This window comes from Zea mays, chromosome 5, assembly GCF_902167145.1.
Source record: "Zea mays cultivar B73 chromosome 5, Zm-B73-REFERENCE-NAM-5.0, whole genome shotgun sequence".
In the NCBI taxonomy this organism is placed as follows: Eukaryota; Viridiplantae; Streptophyta; class Magnoliopsida; order Poales; family Poaceae; genus Zea; species Zea mays.
This window is the reverse complement of record NC_050100.1, coordinates 158,364,608-158,383,162: the sequence shown is the minus strand read 5'-3', so window position 1 is coordinate 158,383,162 and position 18,555 is coordinate 158,364,608. Positions and strand designations below refer to the sequence as shown.

The 18,555-nt window shown below is 41.0% G+C and overlaps 1 protein-coding gene across 2 annotated transcripts; it reads right to left on the bottom strand.

Annotated features, from left to right (window-relative positions):
• Positions 1-1,230: 1,230 nt before the first annotated feature.
• LOC103627099 (kinesin-like protein KIN-12F) lies at positions 1,231-3,764 on the bottom strand. Of its 2 annotated transcripts, XR_002262036.3 has the most exons (8): positions 3,708-3,764; positions 3,540-3,627; positions 3,340-3,414; positions 2,896-3,168; positions 2,622-2,678; positions 2,502-2,544; positions 1,647-1,876; positions 1,231-1,538 (listed from the first exon to the last, which is right to left on the bottom strand). XR_002262036.3 is itself a non-coding variant. In XM_035959158.1 (3 exons), exons 1-3 carry the CDS (start codon positions 3,743-3,745, stop codon positions 3,292-3,294), a joined length of 249 nt encoding a protein of 82 aa, XP_035815051.1. In that variant the 5' UTR covers positions 3,746-3,758; the 3' UTR covers positions 3,182-3,291. The 2 variants fall into 2 exon arrangements, 1 of the variants encoding a protein (XP_035815051.1); XM_035959158.1 differs by lacking the exons at positions 1,231-1,538; positions 1,647-1,876; positions 2,502-2,544; positions 2,622-2,678; positions 2,896-3,168 and having other exon boundaries at positions 3,182-3,414; positions 3,708-3,758.
• Between the last annotated feature and the right edge of the window lie 14,791 nt (positions 3,765-18,555).

Sequence of the window (18,555 nt, the reverse complement as noted above, 5' to 3'; positions counted from 1 at the left end):
AAAATTTTGCTTCAATCTAAAAGTTAGAACTGGAGTGCTATAAATGAGGTGCGCACATCGTCATCACTGATGTCAGTCTCATCATATAAAGCTCTTTTCTCTGTATCTCCAAGAATGGATATAACCTTCTGCAACTGCTGAAACTTCTCTTTGGCTTCATAGAAACATTGAACATTGCATTTGAGATACACTGCACTAAATGATTGTAGGAAAGCATTCATGATTTATGTTTGAGATACTACCTCGTTCCTAGGATTCGTATCCGGGTGGAGGCGCAGAGCCAATTTGTGATATGCCTTCTCTATCTCTTGTTGTGAAGCACTCTCCTCAACTCCCAGAATCCTCAAATGACAAAAGCAAAATAAAGAAGCAACTAAATTACTATATTGTGATATGGAAAAGGAACCTGAAAGAGATCAACTACACACATTTACAACATTTCAGACTTTTGTCTTATCTACAGTTATTTGCATGACTTGTTTACAAATAGACTTAAATAAGAAACCAAAATTACAACAATTAAGAGTTGTTTTGGACCATCTCACAGCAATACTCCCTCCATTCACTTTTGATAGTCCTATTTTCAAAATTGAGTTGTTCATTTTTTATAGTCTTATTTGAGTTGTGGTCCCAAATCTGATATAAATGACTGTTTGGGTCCCCGTGCAGAGTAACTCATCTAGAAAAAAGACTGGTGCATGTATATAAAAACATCAAAACCGAGGAGTTTTCGCAAAAAACAAGGACTGTTTGATGATGTAATTAATTAGATGATAAGCAAGAGTTCTCCTTGGTCATTGTGTCAAGGTGAAATAGGACTATCATAAGTGAACGGAGGGAGTATTTAACAATATCAGATTTTTTTACCAGACTTTTAATGCTTAGTTTCATTAAGTGCAATCAAAGTAAGCAGTGATTCACCACAGTTCCAAAGTGACAGCATAGGCCAAAAAAACATAAATGGATACCACATGATCTAGGGTTAAAGAATACAGCAAAGCTGCAACAAAAAATTCACAGCACTACCAAATAAAGTACCCTGTTGTCTGATTATATTATATATAGCCATCCAAGAACACAGTAATCTGTACACATTTAGGTGTATAGCAGTTGTTGAGTAAATAAACAAATAAACCAGGACACGTTCCTTTCCCTAAAGCAGGACACCAGATACAGGTCTAGGACAATGAGACAATCATGCCACCAAAGAGTCAACAAGCATGACAAAATTGATAGGGTGCAAATGAAAACTCAATGATCAAACATATTAATTCTCTTCTGATTGGAGGCAATTATCTACATGTAAACAACTGAAAAAAATATGCATGCAATTGTTGCTTACAATGGCAAGACTTAGAAGACACGGCCAGAAGTACAGGCTGAGATGTGCTAGCAATCTGAATAATTGAACTGACCTTTTCTTTAGCTTCTTTCTCATATTTATGCATTTGTTTTTTGTTTTTTTTTTTGAAATCAATCCCAAAGCATGTTGTAATCGACCACATAGAGTTGTATGGTCTAAAAACAACCGAGGTTGTCTGCACCACAAAATTAAAAAAAATAAAAATCAGACAACAGGGTACTTCATGTCCGCAAGACATGGAATACAATATGACCTCGAGAATTGGGCAAAGGACACGGACTACCTCTCCGCACGCCCGCAAAGCCCCATCAGTAACCTTATAATATCTATTTTTGACAGCAGACAGTATAGGAACAGAACGTGCCTGAAAATTTGATTTGCAATCAGTAGCCACTCCGATAGTCTTTAAATTATACTCAACACTGATATACTACAATACCTTGATGTATAGATGAAACATAAATGGCGAATGTGAAGCCATAAGATGCAAGACCTGTTGGAACTTCAGTTTAACTAAAAAGAGGAAAAGTGCAGCCTTTTACATGAACAATTATGTGTATGTACTGTTGGCAAAACAATGTGGAGAGCAAATCAGAGAGAACAATGGTACCATTCCAGCAGAACAATGAACTATATGAATAACATAACAACCATTTTACCCGATGATCAACCAAACTGAGCTCTATGAACTCGCTTTGTATTGCAACGTAACTCTAATTCCTCATGTTCAAAATGAGATTCTTTTAACAACAACGTTGGCTCAGCCATGATCATGCATGACTGAAAATATGTGCATGAACTGCCAGTTAGCCCAATTGCTGAGTTGCTGACCTACCAATCCTATGTATTTGTACTATCATACAAATTATAGCTAAGCAAGAGCAACTATGATGTGATCTTCTGAATTCCAATTTTATAGTTTCAATACTTGCTCTGTTGTATGAACAGGACAAAGTAGCAGCCCTGGAGACCATATGTTTTGTTCGATTTACTAACCAATGCTACACAGCTCCCAGAAAACTGATGCTTACACAAAACGTACCTACCGATGAGGGATTCACAATAGATCGTTTTATAGTGGTTATAAACTGCTGCTGACAACACCTGCATTAAGAGAGAGGAAACAGGGCTGGTATACCTTGTGTGTCAGATGAGTCCTTGTTATTGCCCTCCGTTGCCTCCTGCAAGCAATAGCTTTATTACCATAACTAACAGGTATAATCAGGTAACAGCACCCAGATAACTAAATCGAACACACCTAAACTCATGATCGCTGTCTGGTTCCTTTGATAGATGCTCTAGGGTCAGTCTACAGCTGGAGGAAAGAACACCACATTCTAAATTACCACAAGGTGATGAGCTAAAAAAATCAATCTTTGAACCATCAAGCACAAAGAAATAAACTAACAAAAAGGGTGTTGATTCCAGTAAACTTAGATACATGCTCTTAACAGCATTAACAGCACACTGATTTAGATGCATATCTCAAAATATTTTATGAATGAATGAAGTACATTAGTTCGTATACCCACCGTCCAAGTTGTCATGTTTATTTTAACCCCAAGCATATCTCGAACCCCATATGGGCGCCATGCTCTCTACTGGTGCTAATTTCGCATTCAACATGAATATCCTCAAACAAAATAACAAAAAATATAAGTTGGAAAAATAAAAAAAAAGGTAGGCAAAAAGAAGTGAAAAATTAAGAATAACCTCACCTCCCTTTGTCTCCTAGCTGCTATGCCCTCGAGTTCCACAATACGTTGTTTCGCAGCACTAAGCTCTTCATCTTTCTTAGAATTCATCTGTTGCACAAAGCCGATACCGATACATCTAAATGGAGAACCTGAACCCTGAGGTTTTGAGTTCATCTATTTCCAGCTCCATAAACTAACCAGAGCATTTTTATTTTATTTTTGTTTTGAGTATTAATAAGTTAAAGTTCTTGAAAACAAACAGACACACGAAGCGCTCACCTTGTGCTTGTATTCTTGTGCCACTGCCTCAACATGAACGTTTAGCTCTGAGATATGTGCATTGCACTGAGCAATCTACAAAGAGGAAAAAACAGTCCTGAAATCTACAAAACTACACTTTATAGTAGCAAAACAAATGCATGCGTGACTAATAAAACCTTACAAGTGAGCTGACAAACAATTAACAAATCTGTGATTACCTCTGATTCCTTCTCAGAAACCTCCCTTCTAAGTATTCTAATAGTCTCTTGAGCACAGAGGAGCTCATTATGCATATCTATTGGGTGCCTGCAGGAGAGTCAAGTGGTAACTGTTAATTTTACAACTATAAATATACGCATCCTGTAATAGAACCGAACCATACAAACCTAGATGAATCAGCTAAATCAACCATTCCATCTTCCATATATCTCCTTGCTTTCCCAAAGGGTTGTACAACTAGCATTTGTTCCCGAACTTTCTGCAGGTCCACTTCTAGTTCTTCTCGCTGCATTCTTTGTCACCCTGCTTCTTCCTTGACAATTTCCACCTTAGAAGAAATAACAGAAATTAGTGCTAAGAATGAATACTTTAAAAATAAAACGATGACAAAGAAAAGTGAGCGATTAATCAACACCTAAATAGAACAAACAACACAGGTTACTTTGCTTTCTAAAACACAAACAATATTCTCAAGTTCTTCAATTGACCTCTCCAATACCTTTACTTTTTCATCCTTCCCTTCAGCATATGCCTTATGGTCCTCAGCTATCTGCAATTTCAATGAAATGAAGGGAAGGGCGGAGTTCACGATGGTAGCGTAGCATCCAAGGCAAGTTCAATGAAATGAATAGACTCCATCCGATTGAGGTTTTATATAAATGTAAAAGGACAAAGGTACAATGATGATATACTCCATTTAGCCACAAATAAGTGATGTTTTACACATTGATACGGCACCGAGGAGAAGGCCAATCCACATCCGCTACGCCCAGTCAGTAGACTGAAGCCACTCAACAGTGAATACCTAGCAGTTAGCAGGAAACAGGTTAGGGAGAAGCGCTAGGTGTCCCATCTAGAGCTGACACGCCACAGTCCAGCCGTGGTGGACGGTGAGGACGAGCTGCGTCGGGGGCAGTGTGCACTCCCACAGCAAGCCGACACGGCACGGTGTGACTCCCTTTCTTCTCATGAAACCAAACGATTTTAGTGTTATGATGATCGAGCGAGGAACAAAACAAAATCATGATGCGCACACAACCTACCAAAGCTTTCCCAACCCCACGCGGGGTTAACCTATCATCCAGGAAGGAGACGATATGGGGGGAAAGAAAAAGGGGAGAGCACACGAGAACCTAGAAATGGTGGTGGGTAAAGAGGAGGAGGAGGCTCACGAGGTTCCCGGCGCCAACGGTGCAGAAGCCGTTGCAGAGGTCGACGAGGACGACCCTGACGTCGCGCGGCGGGAGAACGAACTCCCCGTCGATCTGGAACGGGATCTGCGATCGGAGTAGGTCCACGGCTGCGGCGTCGGCCTCCGTCCCCATTCTCCTCTTGTCCACGCGCGACGGCTCCATCCGTGAAGGTCCTAGCTCGCCGCCAGGGGGGCGCGCGTCCGTGCGTCGGGGCTCCGCTCGCCGTGCCTCCGGTCCGCTTGCTGGTTCCGCACGACTGGACGCAGGCAATGGGGAAAGATGGATGCGTGGAAGAGTCGGTCGCTAATTCAATAATGGAAGAGAGAGGTATTCACGGGTAATAGTGGAGAGAGAGAAAGCCGCGTCCTTTCCATGTTCCTGGGCCACGCGTCGGCAGCGGAAAGCCTGCGAGGCCGTGAAGCGCGGAGAGGCTTCCAATCTCCCGTGTCTTTTAACAAGAAGTAACTAGCTACAAAGTCACTAGTCTTGGGCTTGCATAGAATAAACTAGAGCAAGAACAAGTATACGCGCTTTCGTGCCATATTTTATATCAATCAACTTTGCTGTAGTAGTGGTAATTATATGTTTTGGGGATATTTTTATAGACTATTTTTCCCTTTCTGGCCATCTTGGTGCTAATACACTACCAGTTGTATAGTAGCCACCCTCCAACAATGAAAATACATGGTTCGTAGAAATATATCACTTGGTTTGAACTAAAAATATAGCGTTTTCAATTGAAGTTGTATCAAGGTAAACGTTATATAAATATTATAGAGTTCAAAGAGATGTAGAACTTTGTAGTTGATTTTTAAATTTGAGAATGTTTATATATCTAAATATTTAATATAATATCTTATACTAGATTTGAGGTGGTTGACAATCAGGAATGATGACGAAATCAACATCAAAATTACAGGGTTAAATAAAATTTTCATTTAAAATCTTTTGAAGTGTCAAATATGCAATAGAAGATTCATAAATGTGAAGTTAAAAGGTCAACTTTCAGGTGTTGTGGAATTGAGATGGTATAAACGTTTAGAATCTTTCCTAAACTAAGAGCTTATTAGTAAGGAGCCTGCGAGACGACATATTTCTACAGACGGATTCGGTTATCAATCGACTGTGCTATTTTTAATGACGGTTTCTTAAGAAAACCGCCACTAGAAAACGTATTTCTAAAAGCGGTTCCTTAAGAAAAACCGCCTGTAAAAATCCATGGTTTCTAACCGCCACTAGAAATCATTTTTATCCTTAATTTTTCGAGATTTTTCAAACGACCTCGTATGACAAAACCACTAAAATAAAAGTTATAAATCTCTAAAAGTTATGAAACTTTGTAGTTGTCAACATTTTTATTTGAACTCATTTCGGTTCTCAAAAATTAAATTTAAGTATGTCAAATTTAAAATTCAAATTTTGCAAACTACCTCGGATGAAAAAAGTGTCAAAATAAAAGTTGTAGAACTTCAAAAGTTATTTAACTTTGTAGTTGACAACTTTTTTATTTGAATATGTTTAGGGTCTAAAATAAGCAATTTACACTCAAATGGTTGTAATATGTGGACAAAACAACTACAAACTAGACACAAAATCATGACATAAATGGAGTGGTAATGGAGGGTATGCGCGAGGGTGAGGTCGACGGTTCGATTACTAACAACTGCGTATTGTGCCAATTTTGTGTGAAAAATGTCGTGACTTGCGACTTCGACGGGCGGGTGGGGTGAGTCCTCTCCTTAAATAAATTTTTTGTTGTTTTAAAAAACGTGTTTAATGTTTCTAAAAATAGTTTTTACTAACGGATTTATTACGTCGACCGCCAGTGAAAATCAATTTTTATTGGCGGTCCTCAGTTATCCGCCTGTAAAAATGATTTTTACTGGCCCCTAGTAACGACGATTTTAAGAAACGTCAGTGAAAATAGGTTTACAACCGTCACTATAGAGCTCATTTGTACCAGTGACTTAATAGATATCTTAGTCAACTATTCAACCAACGTATCCAGCTAACACGTAACACGTCCTTCCTCTCTTCCACAAAATATGTCATTTTAGTTTTGTCCCCAAGTTTGATTCCAGCTTTGATCAATCGTCTTTTTTTTAAAAAAAACATCAACACCAACAACATTATCAAATTAATTTAATGAAATCCAACATGAATACATCTCAATAGTGTGTTTATTTGATATTGTGGTTATTAAAATATATTTTTGCGTAAACTTGCGAAAAAGTTAAAATATTCTATTTATGATAAAACTGAAACGGTCTACGTTTTAGAGCTCTGACCTGAGTACCTAGCTACTTGCAAGTTGCAAGGGGCAAAAATATCAACCACTGCTGTTTTTTTTTTCAATTAATAAGTAAACTGAAACCACCCGCCAATTCTTTTCATAAAGACATGTTGTCAACTCAGCTCATTGCTTTCTTCACCTACATATATACTACGCTGTCAACGAGCATCAGGATTCGTTTGAGTGAGCATGTAATTAAAGCGAATGCCACCGGAGCAGGAGGGCCCGCAGTTTGGCGAGATCTTAACGTTGAATAATATTATTGTTTTCTCCTTTTTCAGCGACAAGAGAATTATTGATCAACGTCGTGTGCTCTTTATTCTTACCTCTCCGTAACCATAGGATATCTAGGATGTAAAGGCAGCATAAAGTGTGCAAAATTAAAAAGATCGCCAGAATTTGACTTCACCACTGAGTTCTTATTGCTTGATTAAAACAAAGGTTTTGGTTTAGAGTCTTCAAAGGTCGCGAAGACTCAGAGCGAGAGGTGGCCGCATTTTTTTTCTGCTATTTTTTAAAAGTGTCTGGGTAGCGAAAAATGACAATAGTTTCTCGTCTTTGCTCTGTAATTTGTGCTTTGCTTTATCTTATAACCTTGTTTAAACTTTTTGCTTGATTATTTTTTTCTAGTCTTATTGGTTGATTAATTTTTTTAAAACTTTTGCACAAGTGTATCCATAAGGACTTCAAACCATGATCTCTTGTCTTGCACAACTCATAACCTATAGTTTAGGATGCTATCTATTTATATAGCTTTCTATAAGTTTTATATTTAATATTTTGATCTATAAACAATCTCGAATGGAAACCGGATTCTGCCATAATGAATTTTTAGATCATGACTGCAACTGTTATAATGGAGAAAATCATAAAATTTGAATTGTCCTAAACTGTGAGGAAATTAGGCATTTTCATATTAAATGTAATCTAGAAATAACATGCTAAATTTGTGATAACAAATATGTGCACGCGTGGCACAATACTCGTCTCATTAGTTTAACCAAGATAATACAGAAAACAACAGCCGATCAAAAAAGATATTAGGGTGTACCTAACGGAGAGGCCCATGCTCAAGGCACTGGCTGTTCCATTCACACTAGTCATCATGTGTATGTTTGATATAGCCGATCAAAAAGTCGATCGCTGAAAGAGGTCGATGCAGTGCAGTCCTTCGAACGTCCACCAAGAAGTAGACGAAGAAGACGATCCCGCAACAAAGAAGCAGACGATGAAGACGATTCTGAAACGACCTGTCCCTACGACGCTCCCTAAAAACATGTTTGCTCGCGCACCCAGCAAGTGTCTCTGGAGGCATGCTCTCCCAACTCTCCGTGTGCGCAAAGATTTAGGACAGGGAAGACTTCGAAGGCAACTCAACCGTGAAAAATAATGTGAAAAACTAGCAAGAGTATATTTTCCACATATGCGATTGAAGAGTTCTATGCTCTTATATAGGCGCAAGAGAGTAGATGTACCATCATCAAAATGGTCGTTGCTAGTAACTTATCAAGCCAAAAGTTGGTAGCCATAATTCACTCACTTACTCATACATAACTCCTACCTAACCACGAGCCTTATGATTTATAGAATATTAAATAAATGGTTTTTAACCGAAATATTCTAACAATCCCCACTAAATTTCAAGGCACGTATAAAACACTTTTAGTTTCACTATTGTTTGATATATTAGTGTTTCAATGGAGACTGTTAAGTTGAACATCCACCTAGAGCAGTAGAGGTTACACTTCTTCACAATTGAACAATGGACTTTGCCTTGATTGATTGTTTTGTGCGAAATAAGTTTCACCTAAGCTCTTTACTGATACAAGGTTTCCAAAAAGCATCCCCTCTATTTGGAATATATAAGTCAATTCTAGGGCCTTTCGTGCGTATCTAGAGATCACCCAAATCTCATAAACTATGACAAGCTAGCAGTTGAACTCATATAGATATGTTCCTCAAAAGATGTTATGTAGGACATCCTTGCTTCAACAAGCCATTTACAACATATATTGGTAAAACCATCCTACCTTAAAGAAAACGAAGGAAATGTATCTAAAATGGACTCTGTTAATGGTCCTTTCTCACAGTCTACCACTAGCTTATTTCACCGTCCTATTTCACGGGATCTTTAATCACATAGAACATGTTTCTGCTATGATAGACTTTGGGTCTCATGACCATTTCACCTTGATGCACTATATATCTCTTTATGTGACAATCCCTTAGTGAATTGATCTGCTAGATTTTGCCCATTTCACCTTGATGCACTATATATCTCTTTATGTGACAATCCCTTAGTGAATTGACCTACTAGATTTTTAGACGTATAGACATAATTCAACACTATCACTCCCACGACAGCACTGTACAACATTTTCAGCGACCACCATTATTTTTGGCTGCCAGGGCGCTCGGCCGCCGAAAATAACGTGTAATTTTCGGCGGTGCTCGGGGCCGCCGAAAATAGCTTTATTTTTGGCGGCCACTGACATAGCCACCGAAAATAAAGCCTTATTTTTCAGCGGCCGAGCCGTGGCCACCGAAAATAGTGTTTTTTAAATAGCATCCCGACTTTTTCCTTTTCTTCTCAAACTCTCTATCTCTCCGTGTCGTCACCGCACCGCCGCGCCCGCCACCGCACCATGTCGTCGCGTCGTCCCCTCCCAGCCCCACCGCCCGGTCGGCCCTGGCATTCCGCACGCCGCCCCCACTACTCCCTCCACAAGGTTAAATTATTATTTTTGCGTATTTTGTTCCATATTTTCGGCGACCGTTATTTAATTGCCGCCGAAATTAGTTTATATTTGTAATTGTGTTTGTTTGATTAGTGCGTCTGATTAGTATTATTGTTTAGTTTGATTTCATTAATGTATTAGTGGTATATGTGGTTTAGGATTATGGGCATATTATATTCGTGGCATTAATTTCGTATTAATATGTGGTACTATTATATTATTAGTTTTATAAGTACATTAAATTGGTACGTAGTACAATTGCATTATTAGTGGTATGTGGTACTTAGAAGAAGCCTCAAGGATCTCTTTACACACTCAAGCAATTCCAACAATCAAGCTTGAGATCTCGGATCTCCTGATTTGAAAGATAGTCTCCACAAGGCACTCCACAACTCGGAGCCTCTTAGTAGCTTTTATGATTGAAGAAAAACATAAGAGCAAGAACACAGCAACACAACACCACAAATGCAGATCACACAGGCACACTACCTTCTTCTTTTCTCTAGAAAGACTATCTCTACTCAAATGTGACGCTCGGATCTCTTGGAATGACTAGGATGTGTTGTACTAGTGTTTGGGAATGAAAGCATAGCTCTTGTAATTTGACTTGACCAGCTAAGAGGGTATTTATAGCCCGAAAGCCCCAATTAGTCGTTAGGTGAGATTCCAAAAATTTGCACCTACCTCGGGTGCACCAGACCTCTACATGCATGTCCAGTGCGCCATCAAACCTTTCATCAGCCTACGCAATCAACGGAAAGCTACCATGTTAGGTGGCACCAGACCTTGCGACGTCAGTTGCCACATCATGTAGCCATTAGAGTAGCAGTTGGAGCAGGAACTAGTCATTGCACTCGATGAGTCTGGTGCACATCAGACTGGTCCAATGTGCCAGACACCTCAGCTCTTCATGAACAAACTTCTCTGAGTAGGTGGTCCAGTGCACCACCAGACTAGTCCAGTGCACTCGGCAATCGAATCCCTGTTGAAGCCTTATTTGTATAAGTGGTCTGGTGCACCACCAGACTAGTCCAGTGCAATAGACCACCTAAGTCTTGAACTGCCTTCACTGTGCACTTAGTTTGGTGCGCCACCAAACTAGCTCGCTGCACCTCAGACCTGCTAAGTTGAAGTCCAACTTGGGCAAACCTTCTTCAATTTAATTCAGTTGTCATTGAGAGCATTCATATGACTTAGACAAACATTTCTAGAGATTGTCTAACTAGTCTAAAGTCATAGCTCTTCACTTCTTTGATTCATCCAACTCAATTTCTCGTTTTGGTTGAAGCTAAGCTCCTAAAGCACCTTTTCCAAAAAAATCTAAACTTCTTGACTCTCTAAGGTACTCAGATAGGTTCCTAAGGTCATTTAGAACTTATTCAAACTTATGAACTAGTCATAGCTCACCTTATCCAAGTTTTGCTCATTCTAGCCTAAGTTTAAGTCAATTCTAGCATTGAATACCTCAATTTGACTCTTATGAACATGAACTCATACACTTAGCAAACTAGTTAGATCACAATGTTGTGTTGGTCATCAAACACCAAAACTAATGTAGAAATGGCATGTAGCACATTTCACTTTCCATGTCAGAGTCAGAAGGACTCATTCACTCACCTAATACATAATAGGTCATGTCAAACTCAAACATAGGACCCAAACTTTAACCCTGAGGATGAGGTAATAATATGGTAGTCACGTTGTAGAATCCTAGATTTCAATACTTTTTGTTAGTTATCTGCTAAACAAATGTCTCCTTATTCGATTAAGAAATGCACATCAGGTGTCTTCTGCTAAGCAAGTACATGAAGAAGCCTAAAATTCTCATGTAGATGTGGAAGAAACTCCCACTAGGCAAATGTGAGGATAGGACCAAAGAGGCTACAATATGTTGTCAAGTGCAACCTTCCACATGATAACACTTGCTAAAAACAAGCTTACCTCTCCTACAACTGAAGCAGTTAAAGCACATCAACATGCATGTAGGTTCATCGTTAGGGATAATATACCAGTCACATGCCAAGATTGGAAGCTAGTGCCCGATGTTGTGAAAGCTAACTTGTAGTAGATGGTGATGCCCTCTAGCAAACACCTCATGTCACCTTCTAAGGACCATGAGCATGTAGCAGAACAAATGATAACATCTTCAAAACACTAAGAACATATGCCCTAGTTGTCTTATCCTACTTATGAAATAGAAAGAGATCAGCAACAACATGTACACAGGAAGACATTCCTATATGAAAACAAGGCTCCTTTAGAAGCAATCGAGATGTATGTTCAAGCGATGAAGAGTGCGGCAACATCTTCTGGTCAAAGGCCTTAAGTTGCTCAACATCTTGAGCTTTAGGAAGAGAATGATTTAATGTATTCTCATGAGAAGTTGTTTATTCGTGCAAATGAGATGATCTTCATGAAAGCAGATGTTTTTGAAAAGTATGTCTACAAGAAGCCATTCTAAAGCATCATATAAATGTACAAGTGACATTTCTCCATTAGTAGACTTCATAGTTGGCTCATGGATGCAATGGCAGCGAGGGTGACCCACCTCACATTTTATGTGCCCAAAGATGCCTTCTACAACGAAGAGAAAGCACCGGTGATCAAAATTGATTAAGGACTATGTTTCCATGTAGGATGCAATGGATTGACACGGGAGAAAGTGGAACATGGAAGTGTTGCATGCTTAACGTGACGTAGGTTTGCAAGTTAGATTTCACTGTCAACTTCAACAATAACTCAAAGGAGTCCAAAAAATGTCTAAAATGTGTTCAATAAGTAAAGAATAGGACATAGAATAGAAAGATGGAGGTTGTGTTGTACATAGCTTGGACAATCGATCATTTTTGCGAGACAAGGCAAGGACTTTGTGACAATCCCATACCACTTCAAGTAAGTTCAATCACTATTGTTTGTTGCATTGAAATAGTATTTGTTTATCGTGAACCTAAAAAACATGTTTACGCATGTAGCCAGCGCTACATTTGTTTCTATATGAAGCCAGAGCATGGCATAACCACAATCCTTGACTCGTTAAACTACCCCAAATCAGCATGAAACAATTTTGTTATTAAATTTAAAAAGTATGTACATTATAATCTCATATTACATCAATCTTTATGCTTATTGAAAGGGAATTAGGCTTACACCTATTTCCTAAATGATTTTGGTGGTTGAATTGCCCAACACAAATAATTGGACTAACTAGTTTGCTCTAGTGTATAAGTTATACAGGTGCCAAAGGTTCACCCTTAGCCAATAAAAAGACCAAGATTTGGGTTCAACCAAGAGAGCAAGGGATAACCGAAGTGTGCCCTGGTCTGGCGCACCGGACTGTCCGGTGCACCACCGGACAGTGTCCGGTGCACCAGGGGACTTCACGCTAAACTCCTCACCTTCGGGAAAATCCAGAGGCGCTCCGCTAAAATTCACCAGACTGTCCGGTGTACACCGGACAGTGTCCGGTGCCCCAGAGGAGAGCGACTCTGGAACTCGCCAGCTTCGGGAATTCGCTCCGCTATAATTCACCGGACATGTCCGGTGCACACCGGACTGTCCGGTGAGCCAGCGGAGCAACGGCTACTTCGCGCCAACGGTCACCTGCAGAAGCATTAAATGCGCGCCAGAGCACGCTGAAGTCAGGCACGCGCGAAGTGGCGCACCGGACACTCTACAGTGCATGTCCGGTGTGCCACCGGACATCCAGGCGGGCCCAGCAGTCAGAGCTCCAACGGTCGGAACCCAACGGCCTGGTGACGTGGCTGGCGCAGCGGACACTGTCCGGTGCACCATGCGACAGACAGCCCCACCAAACGGCTAGTTTGGTGGTTGGGGTTATAAATACCCACAATCACCTCACATTCAAGACATCCAAGTTTTCACACTTCCAACCACTTACAAGAGCTAGGCATTCAATACAAGACACACCCAAGTGATCAAATCCTCTCCCAATTCCACAAAAGCTTTAGTGATAAGTGAGAGTGATTTGTTGTGTTCTTTTGAGCTCTTGCGCTTGGATTGCTTTCTTCTTTCTCATTCTTTCTTGAGATCAATACTCACTTGTAACCAAGGCAAGAGACACCAATTGTGTGGTGGTCCTTGCGGGGAAGTTTTGTTCCCGGTTGATTTGAGAAGAGAAAGCTCACTCGGTCCGAGGGACCGTTTGAGAGAGGGAAGGGGTTGAAAAAGACCCGGCCTTTGTGGCCTCCTCAACGGGGAGTAGGTTTGCGAGAACCGAACCTCGGTAAAACAAATCCACGTGTCACACTCCTTATTCGCTTGCGATTTGTTTTGCACCCTCTCTCGCGGACTCGATTATATTTCTAACGCTAACCCAGCTTGTAGTTGTGATTAACTTTGCAAATTTCAGTTTCGCCCTATTCACCCCCCCCCCTCTAGGCAACTTTCAATTAGTATCAAAGCCCAGTGCTTCATTAGAGCCTAACCGCTCGAAGTGATGTCGGGAGATCACGCCAAGAAGGAGATGGAGACCGGCGACAAGCCCACTACAAGCCACGGGAAGGCTACATCGGAAGAGTCCCGCAACAAAGGGAAGGGGAAGGAGAAGAAAGCTTCTTCCCACAAGTCGCATCGGAGTGGGGACAAGAAAAAGAAGATGAGGAAGGTGGTCTACTATGAGACCGACACCTCATCACCATCTACCTCTGGCTCCGACGCGCCCTCCATAACTTCTAAGCGCCATGAGCGAAAGAAGTTTAGTAAGATCCCCTTACACTACCCTCGCACTTCTAGACATACTCCACTACTTTCCGTTCCATTAGGCAAACCGCCAACCTTTGACGGTGAAGATTATGCTAGGTGGAGTGATTTAATGAAATTTCATCTAACCTCACTCCACAAAAGTATATGGAATGTTGTTGAGTTTGAAGCACAGGTACCATCCGTAGGGGATGAGGATTATGATGAAGACGAGGTGGCCCAAATCGAGTACTTCAACTCCCAAGCCACAACCATACTCCTCGCTTCTCTAAGTAGGGAGGAATACAACAAGGTGCAAGGACTAAAGAGCGCCAAGGAAGTTTGGGACATGCTCAAGACCGCGCACGAGGGTGATGAACTAACCAAGATCACCAAGCGGGAAACGATCGAGGGGGAGCTCGGTCGCTTCCGTCTTCGCCAAGGGGAGGAGCCACAAGACATGTACAACCGGCTCAAAACCTTGGTGAATCAAGTGCGCAACCTCGGGAGCAAGAAATGGGATGACCACGAGGTGGTTAAGGTTATTTTAAGATCACTTATTTTCCTTAACCCTACTCAAGTACAATTAATTTGTGGCAATTCAAGATATACATTAATGACTCCCGAGGAAGTTATCGGGAATTTTGTGAGCTTTGAATTTATGATCAAGGGCTCACGGAAGATCAACAAGCTTGACGGTCCCTCCACGTCCGAAGCTCAACCGGTCGCATTCAAAGCGACAGAGGAGAAGAAGGAGGAGTCTACACCGAGTAGAACACCCATCGACGCCTCCAAGCTCGACAACGAGGAAATGGCGCTTGTCATCAAAAGTTTTCGCCAAATCCTCAAGCAAAGGAGGGGAAAAGATTACAAGCCCCGCTCCAAGAAGGTTTGCTACAAATGTGGTAAGCCCGGTCACTTTATAGCAAAATACCCTATTTCTAGTGACAGTGACAGGGGCGACGACAAGAAGGGGAGAAGAAAGGAGAAGAAGAAGTACTACAAGAAGAAGGGCGGCGATGCCCATGTTTGTCGCGAGTGGGACTCCGACGAAAGCTCTAGCGACTCCTCCGACGACGAGGACGCCGCCAATATCGCCGTCACCAAGGGCCTTCTCTTCCCCAACGTCGGCCACAAGTGCCTCATGGCAAAGGACGGCAAAAAGAAGAAGGTTAAATCTAAATCCTCCACTAGATATGAATCCTCTAGCGATGATAATGCTAGTGATGAGGAAGATAATTTGCGTACTCTTTTTGCCAACTTAAACATGCAACAAAAAGAGAAGTTAAATGAATTGATTAGTGCCATCCATGAGAAGGATGACCTCTTGGACACCCAAGAGGACTTCCTAATCAAGGAAAACAAAAAGCATGTTAAAGTTAAAAATGCTTATGCTCTAGAAGTTGAAAAATGTGAAAAATTATCTAGTGAGCTAAGCACTTGCCATGAGACCATTGACAACCTTAGAAATGAGAATGCTAATTTGTTAGCTAAGGTTGATTCAAATGTTTGTAATGTTTCAATTCCAAATGATAATGTTGAGTTGCTTGCTAAAATAGAAGAATTGAACAATTCTCTTGCTAGCCTTAGGATTGAAAATGAGAAATTAATCGCTAGGGCCAAAGATTTTGATGTTTGCAATGCTACTATTTCTGATCTTAGAGATAAAAATGATATATTGTGTTCTAAGATTGTTGAACTTAATTCTTGCAAACCCTCTACATCTATCGTTGAACATGTTACTATTTGCACTAGATGTAGAGATGTTAACATTGATGCTATTCATGATCACATGGCTTTAATTAAACAACAAAATGATCATATAGCAAAATTAGATGCTAAAGTTGCCGAGCATGACTTAGAGAATGAAAATTTTAAATTTGCTAGAAGCATGCTCTATAAAGGGAGACGCCCTGGCATTAAGGATGGCATTGGCTTCCAACAGGGAGGCAATGTCAAAATTAATGCCCCTCCTAAGAAATTGTCCAACTTTGTTAAGGGCAAGGCTCCCATGCCTCAGGATAACGAGGGTTACATTTTATACCCTGCCGATTATCTCGAGAGCAAAATTAGGAGAATTCACTCTAAGAAGTCTCACTCTGGCCCTAATCATGCTTTTATATATAAGGGTGAGACATCTAGTTCTAGGCAACAAACCCATGCTAAGTTGCCTAAGAAGAAAACTCCTAATGCATCAAATGATCATGATATTTCATTTAAAACTTTTGATGCATCATATGTTCTAACTAACAAATCCGGCAAGATAGTTGCCAAGTATGTTGGGGGCAAGCACAAGGGGTCAAAGACTTGTGTTTGGGTACCCAAAGTTCTTGTGTCTAATGCCAAAGGACCCAAAACCATTTGGGTACCTAAAGTGAAGAACTAAACTTGTTTTGTAGGTTTATGCATCCGGGGGCTCAAGTTGGGTAATCGACAGCGGATGCACAAACCACATGACAGGGGAGAAGAAGATGTTCTCCTCCTACGAGAAAAACCAAGATCCCCAACGAACTATTACATTCGGGGACGGAAATCAAGGTTTGGTCAAAGGATTGGGTAAAATTGCTATATCACCTGACCATTCTATTTCCAATGTTTTTCTTGTAGATTCATTAGATTACAATTTGCTTTCCGTTTCTCAATTATGCAAAATGGGCTACAACTGTCTATTCACTGATGTAGGTGTCACTGTCTTTAGAAGAAGTGATGATTCAATAGCATTTAAGGGAGTGTTAGAGGGTCAGCTATACTTAGTGAACTTTGATAGAGCTGAACTCGACACTTGCTTAATTGCTAAGACTAACATGGGCTGGCTCTAGCATCGCCGACTAGCACATGTTGGGATGAAGAATCTTCATAAGCTTCTAAAGGGAGAGCACATTTTAGGATTAACCAATGCTCATTTTGAGAAAGACAGGATTTGTAGCGCATGCCAAGCAGGGAAGCAAGTTGGTAGTCACCATCCACACAAGAACATCATGACGACTGACAGGCCACTAGAGCTCCTACACATGGATCTATTCGGCTCGATCGCTTACATAAGCATCGGCGGGAGTAAGTACTGTCTAGTTATTGTGGATGATTATTCTCGCTTCACTTGGGTGTTCTTTTTGCAGGAAAAATCTCATACCCAAGAAACCTTAAAGGGATTCTTGAGACGGGCTCAAAATGAGTTCGGCTTAAGGATCAAGAAAATAAGAAGCGACAACGGGACGGAGTTCAAGAACTCTCAAATTGAAGGCTTCCTTGAGGAGGAGGGCATCAAGCATGAGTTTTCTTCTCCCTACACGCCACAACAAAATGGTGTAGTAGAGAGGAAGAATAGAACTCTATTGGACATGGCAAGAACCATGCTTGATGAGTACAAGACTTCGGATCGGTTTTGGGCCGAGGCGGTCAACACCGCCTGCTACGCCATCAACCGGTTGTATCTACACCGAATCCTCAAGAAGACATCATACGAACTCCTAACCGGTAAAAAGCCCAATATTTCATATTTTAGAGTCTTTGGTAGCAAATGCTTTATTCTTGTTAAAAGAGGTAGAAAATCTAAATTTGCTCCTAAGACTCTGATTCAAACACAAGGGCATATAGAGTCTTTAACAAGTCCTCCGGACAAGTTGAAGTTTCTTGTGACGTTGTGTTTGATGAGACTAACGGCTCTCAAGTAGAGCAAGTTGATCTTGATGAGATAGGTGATGAAGAGGCTCCGTGCATCGCACTAAGGAACATGTCCATTGGGGATGTGTGTCCTAAAGAATCCGAAGAGCCTCCAAATGCACAAGATCAACCATCCTCCTCCACGCAAGCATCCCCACCGACTCAAAATGAGGCTCAAGTTGATGAAGGAGAAGATCAAGCAAATGAGCCACCTCAAGATGACGGCAATGATCAAGGGGGAGATGCAAATGAGCAAGACAAGGAGGATGAAGAATAAAGGCCGCCACACCCAAGAGTCCACCAAGCAATCCAACGAGATCACCCTGTCGACACCATCCTCGGCGACATTCATAAGGGGGTAACCACTAGATCTCGTGTTGCACATTTTTGTGAGCATTACTCTTTTGTTTCCTCTATTGAGCCACACAGGGGA